The 19,442-nt window shown below is 40.3% G+C and overlaps 1 protein-coding gene across 1 annotated transcript in view; it reads right to left on the bottom strand.

Moving 5' to 3' along the window:
• The window catches only part of rasa3 (RAS p21 protein activator 3), a 40,367-nt gene that overhangs the window by 3,832 nt on the left and 17,093 nt on the right, over positions 1 to 19,442 (bottom strand). Inside the window, exons 4-23 of the mRNA XM_018683817.2 lie at positions 18,943 to 19,037; positions 15,834 to 15,910; positions 11,904 to 11,984; positions 11,738 to 11,810; positions 10,150 to 10,223; positions 9,936 to 10,040; positions 8,760 to 8,916; positions 8,529 to 8,677; positions 7,950 to 8,064; positions 7,680 to 7,754; positions 7,469 to 7,592; positions 6,771 to 6,877; positions 5,895 to 5,972; positions 5,683 to 5,760; positions 5,436 to 5,509; positions 1,951 to 2,057; positions 1,083 to 1,165; positions 758 to 966; positions 562 to 665; positions 270 to 453 (exon numbers count right to left, since the gene is read on the bottom strand). Of these exons, the coding sequence (XP_018539333.1) occupies positions 270 to 453; positions 562 to 665; positions 758 to 966; positions 1,083 to 1,165; positions 1,951 to 2,057; positions 5,436 to 5,509; positions 5,683 to 5,760; positions 5,895 to 5,972; positions 6,771 to 6,877; positions 7,469 to 7,592; positions 7,680 to 7,754; positions 7,950 to 8,064; positions 8,529 to 8,677; positions 8,760 to 8,916; positions 9,936 to 10,040; positions 10,150 to 10,223; positions 11,738 to 11,810; positions 11,904 to 11,984; positions 15,834 to 15,910; positions 18,943 to 19,037 (2,149 nt within the window). The remainder of the gene's footprint in view (positions 1 to 269; positions 454 to 561; positions 666 to 757; positions 967 to 1,082; positions 1,166 to 1,950; positions 2,058 to 5,435; positions 5,510 to 5,682; positions 5,761 to 5,894; positions 5,973 to 6,770; positions 6,878 to 7,468; positions 7,593 to 7,679; positions 7,755 to 7,949; positions 8,065 to 8,528; positions 8,678 to 8,759; positions 8,917 to 9,935; positions 10,041 to 10,149; positions 10,224 to 11,737; positions 11,811 to 11,903; positions 11,985 to 15,833; positions 15,911 to 18,942; positions 19,038 to 19,442) is intronic.

Raw genomic sequence — 19,442 nt, 5'->3', positions numbered from 1 at the left:
GCACATCGCAATGTGTAAAGTTACAACGTTGGAGTTATTTTAAATGTTTAAGATGCTGTTTTTAGTCTCCAACATACTTTGCATGTTTTAAAAACAGGCTGTTGTGGACTGTACCACTGCACCACCTGCTGGCAAAAAAAGTTGTTCATTTAAAAACCTTCCATTTCCCCCACAGTTCTCAGCCTCCATTTCATTATATGTATAGTGACTGTAGATTAATAACAAACATTATCTGATCTACAAGCATAATTTAACAACAAACCACATACTGGCTGCCTATCTTTGTCTTCTTGAACTTGTCCCGTTTGTACTTGGTGTGCTGCTGCTCCAAGGTCTGCACAGCTGAGACAATCTGCTTCAGGGTTTTGTAGGTCTCCTGGGGGTCATCGATGACAAAGCTGGAATATTCCTCCTGCTCGGGCCCGTCGTACACAGACTTACTGCCGCAGGCCTCTGCGGGGGAAAACAGGAATAAGGGTGAGAGACGATGTAAAAATAATCAGAGGACAAACATGGAAAATATGCAGCCGTGCTCACAAACACTTCTTGTCAGTGTCTGACCTTGCATCTTGATCAGTTTGGTCATGTATGTGCTGAACAGGGAATAAATCCTCTCAGTCTCTCTGTCTCCATCTACGTCCAGCTGAATGTTTGCGGGCAGACCGCTGAGAATGGAGGCACACAGGAAAATAAGAGTAAGAGAGAGGAGACAAAGTAAAAGAACCTGGTGCTGATTGATTTGAACAACCTCTCATACCCAGTGCAGGGCGTACACCCGGGGGCTGTGTCCGCTGAGAGCTTGCAACAGAGCCAGTGGCCGTTGAGGTAGGCTGAAGGATGGTAGGTGCTCAGGCGTTTGCGGTTGCACTGGCTGACTTTGGTCAGGATGTCGATCCAGTCGCGTGCCTCCACACAGTTGTTGGCCTGGATGTAGAGTGCCCGCTCTGGCTGGATAACCTGGAACATCTGAGGGAGGGGGAGAAAAAGGGACAATAAGTGAGGGAAGGATCTAAATACTTGTAAGAGAAGTTCAGACCAAAGTCTCCAAACACCTCATGGAGGTTGCTATGGGGGATCCTTACATTTTTCATCTTGAAAGACTCCTCCTCCAGCCTCTCTACAGCAAGGATGTTTTCTATGGGAATGCTGCACAGAGCTCCCTCACCTGGTGGCAAAGGGAAACACATCAGACATGGGAAATGACAACAATTAAAAAAAAAAAAAAAATGCACTGAATTAGATATTAGGTGTTTCTATTTGTAATAAACCTTTGCATGGACAGACAACTATCACTGAATCAATTCAATACTGAAAAAAGGGCTGTGAGGAGCGTCTTTTTTCTACATTTTCTAAGTGCATTGATGGATGTTTATTTGCAGTATTTGAAATAATGGGATCTCCAGAAAGTGTAAGTCACACTGAATCTAAAAATATGAGTATCACTAGCATACACCCTTTCACCTCACACACAGCATCTTCGCCTCTTTAACTTCTGGTATGCAGTATCTTTACAGTATACAGTTCATTACACGCTACAGTTCTGTACTAACAGCTCATCTCTTTCCTTTGTGCATTGCATTGTGGGGAAAACAGTGTCCATCAACAGCACAATTAATTCAGACTAATTTAAGGATACATAATTTTATTTCCTCTCAGGTGTGTACATACTACATCTTTAAAACCATCTTAGAATTTATATGTAGTATTGATTTTAGAAATGGCTTATGTGTATGTTTTGGCCTGAGCTTGTCTGGATGCAGCACAAACGTACTGCCTGCTCAGTAACGTAATCTCCACCATATGTGTTGGATGTACAGAGTGTTCAGGCTAAACGTACATTCAGCAGATTCTCTCCCTCCTGCTGATTCTTACAGAAACTCACACAATGACATGAACAGACGAGGAAACAATGCAACCGTAAGAAGATCCTGAGACATGTTTAGAGCTTACCTTTCGTTTTGTGGTAGGTAAACTCGTGGTTGGTGAGGCGAAACCATCTCTTTTTGAAGTTCTTCATTCCAAACCGGTTTCTCCCCTGTGCTCTCTTGATCATAAATCTGAAGAACAATGGGCGAGAGAAACAACACTGAAAACCTTGACAGATGAGCTTGTTTCTTACAGAAACATTTAAATATTTCACCATATTTTAACTTCTCCGGCATTGTTTATTCACATCTATATGTATGCAGTTATGAGAGTATAAATTAATTACTTGATATGAAACAATTGGTAACCACCATTTCAGTCTGATTAAAGGCATCCTGTATAGTCAGTAATCATCATTTATCATTCCAGTTACATGCTTGCAGTTCCTTGAATTCATCGCTGCTGTACATGTAAAAAACCTCAGTACAGCACTCATAGATTTTAAAGTCTATGATTCAAAAAGGAGATAGGTCAGCAGATTAAAGGTACCAAAGGTGTTTTTGCATATTTTACACCATTACCTATAAAATGCATAAATCACTATTGATTTTTTGTTGTAGTTTTTTTTTCTTCTGCCAAATCCACAGCTACTGGTTTCTTTAAATACATTATGAAAATCAACTTGCAGAGACTTGAAACCTGAGACAGCTAATCCATCACACTCAACAATTTATGTCCTGTTTATTTTTACATCAAGGTTATATTATCATGTCATGTGGTTATGTAGTCGTAGGGGAGTATGTGCTGATGTGTTCAAAGACACCCTGACCCCCTGGAGTCAGCGATTCTTTTATAATGCAATAAATCAGCTGAAAAATGTCAGTTCATCAATTTGTTTTTCACAGAGAGATAATTAGCAACTATTTTGACTGAAAAAATGTCGGATTTCAGCTTCTCCAATGTTAGGAATCGCTGCTTTTCTGTGTTTTGTGTCATTGTAAACTGAATATCTTTGGTTTTTAGACTGCTGGTTGGATAAAATAAGACTTTTGAAGATGTTACATCAGGCTTTTCTGGGAAACGTGTAATTGAATTAATCCAGAAAATAATCAGCAGATTAACTGATGATGAAAATAATCATTAAACTTCTAGCAAGGATGCTCATATTAACTTCATTTTTAAAGTCTAGGTTATATTAATGCTTCTCAGCAATAAATAAATAAATACATGCAAAGCGCCACTATGATGGATTAGCTTCTTCCAATCTCTGTAAATTAATTTTCACACTGTAATGAAATAAATACCATCAATGGTTGCAATCAATCCAAAAAGGTTTTTCTTTGGAAAATATTTGACAGTGATGTGAGGTATGTGTTCTTAAAAAATGTAAAACCACCGGTATGGTCCTTTAAAGGAGAGTAAACACCAGGATGTCTTTGTTTTAGAGTTTGAGGGCCATATAATACATGGAATATGATGTACCAGGGTTGTAAACACCAAAGTTACTACTCTCCCACATGAAGACTTGTACTCTTCTCACACTACTCAGCCGAGAACGTGCTGGTTTCACATCTGCCTTAACGCCTGGAGCTGTGCTGGGAACTCTAATGTGTATGGTAGTGATATGGTCACAGTCTGGACAAAGGGGTATAAAGGATCAGGATGCGGGCAGATATGAAATCCCAGAAATGTTTGTACAGTAACTAACCCCTGCTGTCACTGTCACACCAAGCATGTCTGGCATGGCGAGGAGCAAGAAGGGCTATGAGCACTATTGACGCCTCCTAGGTAAGCAGGCTTTAAGGCTAACACTTTACTTTATACCATTACAGTCTACTGCCATGTCAACGCAGACAGACAAAAATCCACCACACAGTGTCAGACAGTGTAACAGACGCCTGGTGGGTTGCTTATATACAGGCCAGATATAAAGTAAAGTGCAGCAGCATCTACAGTAGCGCATGATGTTGGTGGGAGAGAAAATGGCCAGCTTTGTTTGGAGGGGGTTACGGTGCACACACAGGGGGGTCACAAGGGCAAAGCTTTTAAACAGAGAAGCTCTTACCTGCCCTTCGTGCCTTTTGACCCCTTCCCATCAACCCTCTTTATAGTGAGTTTTACACTCCTACGCCCGGTAGCAGAAACAAAAGAGGGTGGGGATGCTGATGAGCGAGGTGCTGACACAACTACTGTCAACTGGAAACTCACCTCTTCTTTACAGCCTCATTAGAAATATTGTCAAAACAACAGCCCATGTGTTGTCAGAGAGGGCTCTGTTTACAGCCTCAGATGTATCTGTACTGTAACTGCTCACTCTAACTGGACTGTGAAGGGTCACAGATGTAAAAGTCCAGCTTCACTTTAGTGACAATTTGTTTAGTGACAAACAAATTCATTTGTTTGCTTTCTGACAGAGAGATTAATGAGAAGATTGATACCACTCTCACGTCTTGTCTGTTCAATATGAAGCTGCAGCCAACAGCTGGTTATCTTAGCTTAGCATAAAGACTGGAAACGGGGGGAAACAGCTAACCTGGCTCTGTCTGAAGTTTACGGAGCCCCAGAGGGGACATGGAAGGGAAAAAAGATGTACTTTTGCAAGATTCTGAGAAAGTTTCTTGAGATCTTGCGAGACTTTTGCGATCTCGAGATCTCGCAAAAGCTTCTTGAGATCTCGTGAAAGTTTCTTGAGATCTCTCGTAACTTTCTCTGACTCTTGCAAAACTCTCTCAAGATCTCAAGAAAGTTTCTTGGGATTTTGCAAAATTACATCTTTTTTTCACCTTCAGATTTTTTTCCCTTCACTTCTGTAGAAGTCCACTGACCAGCAGCTGGTAACTAGCCTAAACCTCTTGTAAAACAGAAAATAGTCTACCAAAAGTTAAGCCACATCTTCCAACCAATCAGAATCCAGCATTTTCTGAGGCCATGGTCTATTTCAGTGGCGCATTTACAGCAATTCTCAACTGTTTGTTGACATGCCTTTAGTTTTTTTCACCAAGCAGGAGATTGGTGGAGACTGTTGGTATCAGTAATTCCTGATATGTCCCTCTCAGAATTGTAAGTCTGAGGCTGATGTGAATGTCTTTTCCCACTTTGCCACTCGTAATCACAGTTTTAACAAAATGATGTGAATGCAGTGTAATCTGAGCAGCTGCTCATCGACCTTTTGCTTTATATTTACCATACAGATGTGAGTGGTATCAATCTTCTCATCTAACTTTCCCCCAAAAAGAAATCATTTCCCAAAATGTTGAACTATTCTGGACAGTTCAACTGTAGCAGTCATCTCAAGTGTCTTGTCTAAAGCTAGAAACAAAAGCCAGGACAAACAGACAAACATTGGAGCTGCGCAATTAGCAGTAAAAGACTGCAGTAGCAGTAAAAAGTTTTACTATTACTAAATCTCAAATTACCATTCCATAAATTCTCTGAATTAATATCACATATGTGGGACTTCTCAGGAGTGGTACTGAGAGAGCTGTTTATAGACATACTTTTTTCTTTTCTTTTCTTTTTATTTCGGGTTTTTCCACTAATAGAGGTTTAAAAATAAGTTGGTTCCTCACCCCTCCTTGAGCATGATTGGTGTTTCAATACTCTTCTGATCCCATTTGCCGGAGGTGGAGATCAGGTCCAGGAACTGCAAAAGTAAAGAATGTCATTTGTCCACATATTTCATTATGGCGGTGACTTACTTACTCATTACTCATTTATTATTTTAGTTTATCTACATATAAAACAAGAAGGATATATGATTGTGTGTCAACAAACTGAGATTTATTGAATTAAGAAGGAAAGAAGCCAAACACTCACATTCTTCACAGCATCCGCATATTTCTGCTCATTGAAGTAGTCATAAAACGCAGCCATGTAAGACTCTTTGAAATTTGCCTTGAAAGGAGTGACAGCAAGAGAGATCAACAAGTTTTAATTTAACAGTTCACATAGAAATTCAAATGAAGTCTAGTTTGGTCAAAAGATATGAAAATAGAGGGAAAAAATGCATGTTGAGCAGAGAAACTCACAGATTTAGACTTTGCGAGACTTCCCAGGGTCTGGATCGTCTTGGAGATGAGGGTCAGGGTTCGTGATGTGGCCGGATCCTATAGACACAAAAAGACATGAAATAAAACAAAATAAATCAAATCTTGGGAGATCAACTATCCTACTTGATCCTATCATAAAAGCAAAAAAATGTAACATGATATTTTCAGCAGCAGTGACTTTCAGAGGAATATCTGCATAGGTATCTTCAAGACTGAAAAACAGTCACACACATAAAAACAATCCAAAAAGTTGAGTTAAAAAGAGTTAAAATTCATAGATAAAATACAAGAGGCTAAATAACAGCAGCCTGTCTATAGCTGGCCAACAAAATCCAACAGCACAAAGTCACATATTACATAAAAAAAGAACAAGTCAAAAGTGCATTTATCAGTTTGCACACATGGTAAACTAAATCATTTCTTGTACTGTGGCTGTTCACAAGTCTAATGGCTTCTGGAATAAAACCAAACATTCTTCTGTTTGTTTTACCCACAGCCAATCTAAAACACAACCCTGAGGGTGGGGTTGTTGATAATCTCATACGCCTTCCACTTGTTCACTTTATGTTTTGCCAATAATTTTGAGGTGAGGTCTAAAATCTGAGCATGTTCTTTTGATAAAAGGAAATAAACCATCACATACAAGAGAAAGTTAAAATACTTTTGATGAAAGAGGAATGAAAACATTGTCAACATTCTCTTATCTGCACCCAGAGGAGTTAAGTTTACATTGGCAGTACAGAGCTTTTCTCAAAAATCTCACCCTGTCATCAAACATTGTTCCCAAGTCTACTAACCAGTAGATCTGGATGAATGTTGACATGTTGGTTGTGTTTGTTTTTGTTTTAAACTCACTGGATGGTGCGGCCGTAGATGGAACAAGTTGGGGGAAAGGATGGCCGGAGCAAAGAAACGCAGGAAGATGAAACTGCTCACTGCTGTGTATCGGACATCTTGGTCAACTAAGGAGCAGAAAGACAGGGATACTCGCTTAAATTATACCTAAGATGCTGCATGTTACTGGGACCTGCACAATATTTTGTTTAGTGTGAGAAAAACAAATACTGATTTTATCAATAACTGAGTTGCCTGTTCAAATATGAAACATTTAAATTACTATTGCTTGAGGAAAGCCTGAGAGATAAAAAAAAAAAGCAGATAAAGTGTATTATTTTTAATACACTTAATACTTTATACTTTAATTAAATCAAAATTAAAATTTATTGTACAGTTTATAACAGTTTGCTCCTCCTGTGAGTACCCTGCAGTGCCCTGTGGTGGCCAACAGGAGGCAGCACAGTATATAACACTGGGTGTACATACTCTGTTCTATACACATCCCCCATAATAAGTGTGTAGGAGGCTTAAGAGGTTTCAGGTTTAACACAAATAGCAGAACACAATAAGCTTTTCTGCGATCCTGAGCGAGCAGAAAAAAGTGTCCTTGGACATCTCGCACATCCTGTTCTTTATTGTTTGTTTCCTGTTCCTTGTTAGCAGCTCGCCTTCCTTCATTCTTCCACCTCTTGTGAGTTGTTCAGGGGGCGGGTTACCTTGGAAACGGGTGGCAGCAGACTCTCGCAGAGAGAAGAAGATATCACACATGACGGTGGGACAGCGAACGCCAGAGGTGGTGATAACGTTGAAGATGCGGTCTACGTACTGACGGAGGTTTTCCTGAAAAGGGGAAGCAGTGTTTAGATGTCAGATAACACAAGACAGCATCCACAACACAAACACACAAACGTGCACTCGTCTCCTTACCCTGTTTGTGTCCAGGTTCTCTGACTCTTTGAGTTTGACCGGGTCGATTTCACAGGACTTGTGGTCTGTGCAGATCTGTAAAGATTTAGAAAAAGCATTAAAATATCTATTGATAATTGATTTTCCAAAAAATTCCATGATGTGCCACAGAGGGAGGCATGTGAGATGAATTAAATCAAGATATCTTTAAAAAAGAGCCGGGATTTGGTAAAACCAAAAGATAAATACTGTGAATAAAGGAAAAGGCATGGGAGTTTTGTGGTGTCATACCTCATCTATGATGGGTTTCAGTGTAACTTGCAGATAGTGCATTCCTGCTAGCTTCATGGTCTCATCAATGCACTTAGAAGTCAGCGAGTTCCCCCGGAAAATGGTGTTTGGATCCCTGCAAAGAGGAGGCAGAGTGTGTGTTTTTTGAGTGTGAATCAAAACTACAGCTTGTGTTCTGACAGTCATTTCATATCCAATGAATTATATCACAGTGGCAGTGTATATTTTAACAGTCAGATCAAAATGCTAAGCTGGTTGATGTTGCATACAACCTGATGACCTCATTTCTACAGCCACTTTAATTAATAATCTCTAGAAAAAACTAACCACATCTAAAACTGATTTAGTGGCAAAATTAATTCCAAATCTGAAAATATACAACATTCAGCTGACTCATGTTGAAGAAATGTACACTTAGTATTGCTAATATAAAGCTATACTATATATCTACCAAAAACATAATAAAGTATTTCCTAAATATGGAAAAAGATTTGAAACATGCATCTTTCTCTGGTGTGATAAATTCAAAATCAGTATAAGTAGTTGTTGAGATGGTTTCTGATGCGTCAGGACACTCACTGCGTGCGGTTGACCTCAGCGTGAGCGATGGCGCTGATGAAAGGCACTATCTTGCCGTAGTGAAGAAAGAGCCGCACGAGGGGAATGGCGGCTTCTTGCTTCTCTCGACACACCTCCCCCAGGATGTGAGCGGTGGACGCCGACACAGGCTGAACAGAGAGGATGAGGTGTGAACAAGCGGCATCCGAACACTGGGCAGAGCAGACATGCATTCATAGACATATGTTGTACCTCTACGTTAGCAGAGTGCAGCAGCAGATCTCTGAGCGGGGTGTAATGTTCGGAGGGGAAGACGTGGTCCTCGGTGTAAACGATGTTCAGACGCAGAGAGCCGAGCTCTTCTACCTTCACTGACTTCCCTCCGTTCTCCCTCGGCTGGAGAAAGTACCTGAAGAAGAAAAAGTATATAAGATCTTACGTGTCACTGATTAGATTTTTTATGATGTGTGACAGATTTTTTTTTTTTTACATTTTCAGACTGATCAGACTAAAATAGTGCTAAAACGCAATTTTTATTCTCTCTATTCTGATTTCCAAATCAGTGCTCCTATCAGTCATTGAAGGCAAAGAGTTTACTGTTATCCAACATTATCCAGGACAAAATACAAATACAGTCTCTGTTGAGTCAGTGATGTCAGAAAAGATCATTCATGCTCAGTGAAAATCAACCCTGGTTAAATAAAAACTTTTAAAAAAAGGCCTGCTGTCAGTGCTGATACTTGTTGTTATGGTTCTGGTGTTGCTATGGCAACACACACTCCCGGGATGTCAACGGACAACGGTGATGAATATAAAACCACCCAGCACCAGCAGGGGCTCGTACACTGACCCGCGTCAAGAGGGGGACGTGTGAAAGGAGCAGTGGTGGAAGAAGTAGTTAAATCCTTTACTCAAGTAAAAGTACCAACACAGTAATGTAAAAATACTTCATTACAAATATAAATTAATCTATTGAATCTACTGTAAAAATTAAGTATTATCTGGTCTTTCCTCTTTTTTGTGAAATATTAAATAATGCGACCTCTTTGTGCCTCAAACAGTTATTGAAATTAAATCGTGTGAGAAGTTAAAAGGGGAAATTTCTCTCGGGTAAAACTGCAAACAACTCAGAGACAAATGAAACCTCACACCGATGTTTTCTGAGGGGTCACAAACTAAAAATCACTGGTTTAATCCTCTAATTCTTCATGTAAAAGGTAATTTGTAACTTCAGCTGGTATACAAAAGTAATGGAGTAAAATATATTTACCTCTGGAATGTAGTAAAGTAGAAATATAAGTGTCAGAAAAAAGAAAAACTAAAGTACAAGTACCTCAAATTTGAACTTAAGTATATCACTTGTGAAAATGCACTCAATTACTTTCTACCACTGGAAAACGAACAATGTGTTGGTGAAATTCCTCTCACCATGCGTCGTGGACCCCAGCCTGACCCAGGACCCGCAGAGGAACCCGCACACCTCCCAGGAACTCATCCCCGAACTTCAGGTTGCTGGCGTTCCACAGATCCACCCTGAGCACAAACCGCAGGGAAACAGTTCAAACACAAGAGAAGAAGCTTTTAAACGACGCCAGGTTCGGCGCTGGTCCTCAAAACCCCCGTAAGACAGCTACTGGCTCACCTCAGTGCCAGTTTGTCAACATCCTCTTCCTCAACATCAAACTGCCGCTTTGTGTAACTTAATGGGCGCGTCACCTAGAAACAGAGACAGAGTAAACATTTAGCATAAAGCCGTGCAGGAGTCAGTATTTCAGCTGCAGGGTCAAATACATCCTGAAGAACAGGATGGTGGAAGCAGAGACATTCATTTCAGTCATGATTTCAGCTTCTCACATTTTATTTTCTTGTGTCATCTACAATGGAAAAATTCAATATCTTGCATTTAAATTGTTTTTTTTCTTGGCCACGTGAAAAAAAAAAATCTGAATATGTCCCCTTAGGCTCTGGGAGATTATAATGGACATTTTACAACATTTTACCGACAAGAAAGACTTTTGAGAAAACACCTGGCTGATCAATAAATGATAAAACTAATTTTAAGTTTTGTAAGTTGTCAGAAAGACTAGGGACAGAGGAGGTTGTTTGCTTTACAGATTATAAAATTTCTAATCGGTGATACTGAGCTATATAAATAAAACCGACTCGACTTGACAAAGCATACAGTATGATACCATTTTGTAGTGTGGAAAACTTAAATATCGTAAATTGCAAATTATGCTGTTGAAATCAGTAATTTGCTTTGTGTTTAATTAGACTGAAATGAGCTTCGACCCAGATCAAGCTCTGGGAACTGTCAGAGATCAGAAGGTCCGAGAAGGTCTGGCGCAATAAGAAAGTAAAACTGGAAACAACAAAAAAAGGACATCCACATGACAGAAACATGATGAATGGCCTGTGTTTGCGTGTGGACATGGAGCTCTGTGTGCAACACAGAGGGTGGGGGGATGGGGGGGAACAGGCAGAAAAGCACCACAGGGTATGCACAGTCCTGTTCATGTGGTGGTCGGGAATAAATGAGACGATCTTGTCGGACAGAAATCAATGGGCCAGATTGTTTGGTGGTTTGTCCGAATCAATCATACTCTTGTCCTGCTGTGTTCTGGAGGCCAGAGGGAGGGGTGAAACAAAAATGTCAGAGCAGCGCTGCTGGTGAGCGAGGGTTAACGGGGGCAATGTGAAAGGGATGTTGTGTATGTGTGCATGAAAAATATCTATTAATATAAACTAATGGATATAAATAAATATAAACTGTGACATGGTTTTAAAATCTCAATCAGGCAAAACAAACTCTGTAAACTTCATGCTTCTTATTCTTTGTACTTGTGGTGTGGGGCTGTTGTTTTACGGTTTGGGTCAGTCAGTTCAGTCTTAGAGAAATCTTCACGCTCCAGATGAATGATGTTTTAGACAGAAGTGTGACAGATCTAAGGAGGGCACTTATTTACCTTCTGCGTGAGGTAAATAGGCATAACGAGGAATGTTTTTCCCAGACTGGTGTGGCTGTATCTCTGTAGCTCAGTTACAAAATCCTAGGGAAAGACTTCCAAAAAGATGTGACAGTGGCGTATAAAAGCCCATGGGATTTAATGAGAGATTCAGCAATTACATATGGGTGTACTGTTCACATACTTTTGGCCATATAGCGTATTAATGGAACTTACAGACAGGTGAATGTTAAACTAAACAAATAGAATACAGGAGGCCTTTACCTCAAAATAAAAAACCTCTTCAAACTGTGGGTTGTTGGTTTTCCTCTTCACCTTGGTCTTTTTGGCATCTGACCTGTGGATGGCAGAGAGGCAGAGAGAGGTAAAATCGCATGTTCATCAAAAGTTAAATCTAATAAAACAAAGTTGTGGATGGTGAGATTGTGACCTTGAAGGTCCTAGTAAGGAGACAGCAGCGTAGGGATCACATTGACCGTTGACGATTGGAAGACCTTGGCACTCCAGCACTCTGCAGAAACACACATAAACCACACATTAATGAAGGAGCACACTACTGTACAAGCACAGACTTGCACACACACACACACACACACACACACACACACACACACACACACACACACACACACACACAAAATAACACCTGTAACACATTAACGCTGTGCTAATTTTAATGCACCCTTAGCAGTGTGTGATCTCATCCAGTTCTGATCGTCTCGTCCTATCAACCTGATTTCAGGGGTCATAGTAGTAAAAGTCATGTGCTGAAAAAAACATGTTATAGACAGTTACCACACAAAGTTAGAAGCAGCTAGCTTAGAAAAACTGGTAGCACACTAAAAAAACAGGAAGAGGTTAAAAAGATCTCCAAATGTGAAGTGATAGGGGGCTGCACAAAACCATCTGAATATCCTCCCAGAGGACTCTTTAAAGCTCTATTAAGCTCTATATTATCACTTAATCAAATGACTAATGTGGAAGGGTTACCAGTGACACCCTATCCCACACCACTGTGAAGCTTTTAGCCTCATCAGCCCACACAGAAAGCGAGAGTTTCACTGCCCTCACAATATAAAATGATAGGAGTCTATGGGTTTATATTATGACGATTATCTATCTATCTATCTATCTATCTGTCGGTCTGTCTGTCCCTCTCTAACCCTGCTGCCCGATGACATCATGCTGTAAGGGGATTAGCACCCGAACAGGACACCCAGAGGGACGAATCACTTCCTGTGTGTCACGGTGATGCACCACTAGTCACACCACATGATGAATTACACAGCAAATCGTGGCGCTGCCCGCAACTGAACTGACACACATGCAACAGCTTGTACTGTCCTGCTGATACACACACACACACACACACGCACGCGCGCGCGTAGGTTCCTAATAAGGAATAAGGAGAAGGCTGGGTTAAGCATCACTAATGCCAGAGCGCTTCCTGTCCAATAAGCTTGTTTATATAACCCCTGCTTGCCCTACTCTCCAGCCCTCTCTCTCTCTCTCTCTGTGAGCTCTGACATGCCAGACAGTGGTGGTGAGAGGCAGACTTATTTGTTTTAGTCGACGTTACTCATATTAGGTTAATGTGCTTCTTTTCTGCTCCCACGTATCCTGTCAAAAACAATTTCACTCAAATCTAAGAGGGAAATGAATTACATCATAGTCATCGACCCAACTCTCTCCCCCCACAAAAAAACACCAGACACAAAAAGGGGATGTGATTATGAGTCAGCGTCATTGATGGGTGAAGTGAAATGAAATATCAAGTTAAATGAGAACAGGGAATATCATCTTAAAGTAAACAACATGTTTTGTTATAAAATGCTTCCTGCCCTCAGATGTCACTCATATCATTGCACAACCAACTACATTTCAGTCTGTCGCCATTTTCCAAAAGTGTAAGTTAAAGACATTACATTACATTCAAAGTATTACACATCAGGTCTATTTACAGGTCCTGGTGAGTACAGCTACTGTGTGAAGATGTGGTATGAAGCCGCATTAAATCAGTTATTTGCCTCAGGTGATGTCACTCCAACGGCAAAGCTTTGTCAGCAGTCCAGTTGCATTGTGGGTAATGTAGGCACTAGGTTTTGACAAAGAAAAAGACAGACACCTCTAATTCCCTGCATTTTGATCCCTTATTTTAAAAAAATGTCCATCATGAGTCTGACAATGTTACAGGAGCGCAGTTATTTTAATGCTCTAAAGTAAAATTACTGCTTCAGTAAAAGTACAGAAACACTGGTTTAAGATGTTTTATTATATATTATTATATTATTATATGTATGTATATATGAATGATTATCATTACTAATGCATTTATGTGTGAGTAGTATTTTACCATTGCAGTTGGCAGTAGTGCTTGTTTGAACTTAATGTACAGTTGGAAAACCTCAGAATCCTGAAACTGTCTGTCACTTAAATTCACTTTATTATGACAACATTTAGTTTTTTGTGTGTATAAATTTTGTCTGATGAAGGTCTGAGGACTGAAACGTTGTCTTAATAAAGTGAGTTCAACTGGACAGTGTGCAGGATTCTTTGCTTTTCTTTTCAAGTCAAGAGTTTTTGAGTTCAATATTTTCCTCTAAAATGTAGCAGAGAGCAGAAGCAGAAAGTTGCATAGAATAATACCTAGGCATGTAAAGGCATCTAGTTACATTTTCTAATGTCTTTGTTTTTTCTGCATAGTTTATGTAAACGCTGTCAAACTGCCTTGAGAAAAGAGCGACTTCAAAGTGGATGTAACGCACAACTTCCAAGTTCCCACACTAGACAGACGTGTTGAAGTGCAAATCAAGTCTGAGGTTATATGAGATGTGTAAGATACTGAACACACTTGTGAGTGAAGCTGCAGTTCACACCAACTTAACTTTGACTGACATGAAACATTTGTTCACTCAAGACTTATAAAGCTGTGAAGTGTGTGTAGTGATGTGTGGTGTATGACTGTGATGGACACAGTGCATCTCCCTCTCTCACACACGTGTCTTTCTAGAGAAATCTGACTAGAATACCTCCTGCTCTAAGCTCTAAGCTCCTTACCCACAATGTGCTCTGGGAACGGAGCCACGCTGGCTCATCATCAGACTTCATGTTACGGAGGAAGAGCTGGAGAGCAAACGAGCACACACACATATATCTACGACATAGAATAATCCATCTGTAAGCATATCATTGATCCCCTGCAAACACTAACACATCACATGTGTGCGCAATCGCATTTTACACACACAACGACATGCTCACACACACACTTAGAGACACAACGGTGTGAGAGCAGATTTATGAGTTCATGGCTCCCACGTCCACGACACATCGATTCACGCGTTCTGAATACTGAGACTGAGTCTAAACGACCAGCTCTCTGCCAGTTAGAGGCTGGAGGTGGAACAAAGCACGCTGCACCGAAGCCACCGTGAATCTGTGTTTATAAACTGACAAAATAATCTAAGGTCACGGCTGGATTAACCTCCTGAGGCGCCCCGGGGAAAAGAACTGTTGTTGTGCACCTATTGACCTCCACTACACATTTCATAATTTCCCCTGGCTCTCAGAAACACACCAGTACTGTGGAGCAGAGATGGTTAATTAGCTGATTTATCAGCCAACTGAAAGAAAATAAACCTCCCAAATGTGAACTTTTGCTGTTTTCCCAGTTTTCTACGAGTATAAACTCGACATTTTGCTCACTGTCCAGTAGCAGCACTACGGAGCAATGTTTTCAAGAGAATGGCTGTGTTTTGTTTGTATCATGCACTAGAAACACACACAATCCTACTTATTGCTTCACACTGTTCCACTGATCCACAGTTGGCAGCAGCAACGTACAAACAAAGGTAAAGGAGGAAGACTGCTAGCAAGAAAATATGGATGTAAACAGTAAACAAATTCCAAAGAATTTGCATTGCAAATGTCTGATAAGGGAGGACTGTATACAACATGTCTGTTAGACTTCAAGGATACACACAGTGTGTTTTGATGGGAAACTGTGAATGTAAACATAGAACCACATCTCATGGCCTTCAACATTGGATGGAGTTTTCCTTTTAGTTCATTATTATTCATCGTTTTCTTTGTTTTTACAATATTACACAAAGTGACAGCAGCTGACAGGATGTTATGATATGTTACTATATCTTACTATGTTACTATATATATATATGTGTATATATATATGTATATATATATATATATATATATATATATACACACACACACACACACACACACACACACACATACACACACACACACACACAGTGAATAGTACTGTTATGTCTAAATAACATAATGGATGTGAAATGTGGTACCATGTGTGGGTGTGTGTGTTTCTGTGTGGCCTCACCGTGTGGCTAGTTTATGGCTGATGACTCCGCTGTCTGTGATGACTTCACTCAGACGCAGCTCCAGGTGCACTTTTCCCTGCATTACACACACACACACACACACACACAGACACACAAATACACACGATTTATGCATCACATATTTTTCTAATGACAGTACACAAAGTGCTAAAGAGTATTTATGAACATTTCAGCACCAGTGTCCACCTCAGAGCCCGGTGCCCGGTGACAAGCAGGAAGGTCATTATCCAATGAGAACCATGTGTTTGTCCACATGTCCACATGTGTTTAGTGTGTATGTGGATCAGAGCTGAATCTCACAACAATGTGCATCCTAATCCGGTCTTAAATGTCAGCTTTTCAAACTTGTTTTAAGCTTGGTGACAGTCTATCTTTTACCACTCATGGGGAACTTGTAATTCTTCAAGTTGTCTGAAAAAAACATTCACCAAACATAGAGATACGTAGTTTTATTTACTCTAGCTGCTTTGTTCTTAAATTAAATAACCAACATATAACTTTCCCTGTACTACCAAAAATCAAAATCACAAATTTATGGTGATATATATCATGTATGTATATTATGTACTCAATATAGTGTATAAGGTTGGAAACACCTTTTCAACTACTGATCCATAGTTTGTATGTATGAGCCAAAAACACACAGATAAACAGTAATTCCTTTTCTGATAAAAACACACAAGCTTGATAAAGGGGCATCCCTCCGCCAACGGAGACACTGTATGAAAATAGCTATGAGCCCAAACGTCATGCTGAAGTTATTTTCCCTCTGAAGTGATTGGATTAATGACATAATGACAGTGTAGTGGTGCAGCTGTCTAGAAAAGCTCCATTAATTAACAGCATCAGTATGCAAACTCACAGGCGTTGCTCTTTCTGGCCGATTCAAGCAGAGGGAACAAACACACGCACTTACACATGTGCGCACAGGCCAAACAATGCGTCCTCTATTGAACAGAGAAGAGAGACACTCTATCTTCCTACTTCATTTGATCCATCTCCCTCGCTTTTCTCTCTTTTCTGTCATTCTCTCACACATCCTTCCTCTCCCCGGCTCCTCGGATGAATGTGTCTCTGTTTCAGATCCCTGCTCCAGGGCTACACACACCCATCTGTCTGCAGATGTTACTGTTCACTGTGTCTCTCACTGTGTGTGTGTGTGTGTGTGTATATATGTGTGTGTGTGTGTGTGTGTGTGCGTTCCTATCTATGCGTGCATGCGTGTGGGTGAGTGAGACTGCTGAATAGTGAATAGTACAAAATACTGCACATGTATTAAATGAGTGTGAAGGACAAGTGAAAAAAAAAAATCCATTGCTGATTACAGGAATATTTCAGAAATTATAAATGAATCACTAAAAACAATAATTTAACAGGAATAACTTCAGTTTCCTCTGTTATGAAAACACAGATACTTTTGGGTATTTTCCATAACTTGGGTCAAATATTCATATGTATGTTTATCTTGGGCTGACCCAGATGTTTTAAAGTTTTAACAAAAGCGTTAAAGCTTTGTCTGTTGCCATGGTAACCAAATCAGTGTTTAAACGTTTCAGGTTTTAAAAATACATATATATTATTGTATATGCATCACCACAAAAATCCCAAATAGCCCATGAAATAAGAAACAGTGCTCCGGCGCTCTTCGACATGCATCAACACGAATTATTTTCAGGTATTCCAGTCAAGGACATTTAATCCCGGTGGTAGTTTTGTGAATCACGTGATGCCATCACGTTACGACAAGGTGACACGTGACCACGTGACAGGCTTATAAGATTCAGCTATGCTAGCCAGAGGTGGAAAGCATCTGGAATAACTTCCAAATTTGAAGAGATGATCTCCAAAAAGTTTGACAAATCACCTGAAAGCTGTGAGTAAAATGTCCCTTTTCTCTGTCATGGCTGATGCTGGTGTGACCTGCATGCTAACAAAGTATAATGATGAAGTCCAACTGTGTCGTGTGCCTGCAGCCAAGGAAAACAGTCACACAAAAGTAGAATAAAGCTGAAACACTGTGACTGAGCAATCAGTTAGGACTGTCTCCCAAAAACAACAACTTCTGTAACACTCAGTGTATCCTATCATAACTCTCATAGCCTGAGACCCGACACATACTTCACCATCTGTCAGTCACCTGTCATAAAAGCTGTGTCACTCACTCTCTGACCAGCTGATGTCGAACTGAACCACGACAGAGGTGAACGAATGGATTTTTACAGTATACACAGAGAGAGCCAGGTGACTTTGACCCTGCAGGCTCAGGTGTTTCAGGTGCACACATGCTGTGTTTGTTTGGGTTCTGCCCTGCTTCAAACATTAACATGCAGACACACTATCGCACAAACACTGTACATCTGTGCTTATACTGTAGACAAGGGAAGCGTAGACAAGGGCTGGCCATCGTTTGAGTCCATTTACAAAACCTGAATGTCAGTGCCAACAATAAAAACAATAGTTTTTGTCCTTTGAGGAATATAATTTGTCAGAATCCTTGTTTCTTTTAATAAAATACTGTGGCCACAAGTGACAATTAGCAGCTTAAAACTGGAGAAAAAGGCAAAGTGGAGGTTCCTCACTGATGGAATCAGTTCATGTCTTGTACTGATGGAATTAATACTATGAAAATGTACATACTACTGAATTTACCAAGAAAACAGGTAAATGTATTCCCCTGTCCCATCAACATGGACCTCATTTTGAATGGTTCTGAGCATTTCGACCAAAAATAAATCAGCTCTGAATTTGACTTCAGAGGGCAAAATAAAGGCCTGGTTCTCCCCACCACTGAGATAAATACATTCCTTTAAATGTTGTCTAAAAAAGAGCAGCCACACAAAAAGTTTTATGTAGTTTTAATATGACGATTACTGATCTGAGCAAGGACTCAATCCCGGCTTTTGGCGATAACTAGACACATTTTGGTTGATATTAAAAAGTCTGGAGGATCAATATCTTGCACTGTGACAGAAGCTGAGAAACAAAACAACTGGAGATTCCAAGAAAAGACAAAGAAAGGTTTAAGAGAGAGTGCTTTGTTTTTAAAATGTGTAATTGTGTGTGTGTGTGTTTGCTCTCTGTACTGACCTGCACCTCTGAGTCAGCGCTGACAGGTTGTAGCTGGAACCAGGTGTCTTTGCCGTGATATTTCTGCAGGTCCTCTTTCTTCACTGCAACCTTGCCTACGCACACATTAACACAACAAAGACAAACGAGATGAAAACATACACTCACTTTACGCGTCCCAAAAAAAGAAAAAAAAAAAAGGCTACGTGCTCAGAGGCCAGCTACAACAAACGCTCGGCAAACACCCACACAGGCTTGCATGCCTGCTCACGTACTATAAATCCACACGCCGGTCTTTTTCTAATGTGCACGGGCACCTGGTGCAAAAATACTCACGAATTGCACTGTCAGTGGCCTGGAAATGACCTTGTCATGTCTGCCCTGAAACTAACGAGTTACACCCACAAACACGCCCAACACACACACACACACACACACAAACAGGAGCTGTGATGGTGCTGAAGATACAAATCACACCCCAAGAAAGATTTTTCAGTTTGTGGTCACACGCACACGCATAC

This window comes from Lates calcarifer, linkage group LG2, assembly GCF_001640805.2.
Source record: "Lates calcarifer isolate ASB-BC8 linkage group LG2, TLL_Latcal_v3, whole genome shotgun sequence".
NCBI classification, from domain to species: domain Eukaryota; kingdom Metazoa; phylum Chordata; class Actinopteri; family Centropomidae; genus Lates; species Lates calcarifer.
Note: the sequence above shows the minus strand (reverse complement) of the source record. Positions and strands in the feature narration are given on the sequence as shown.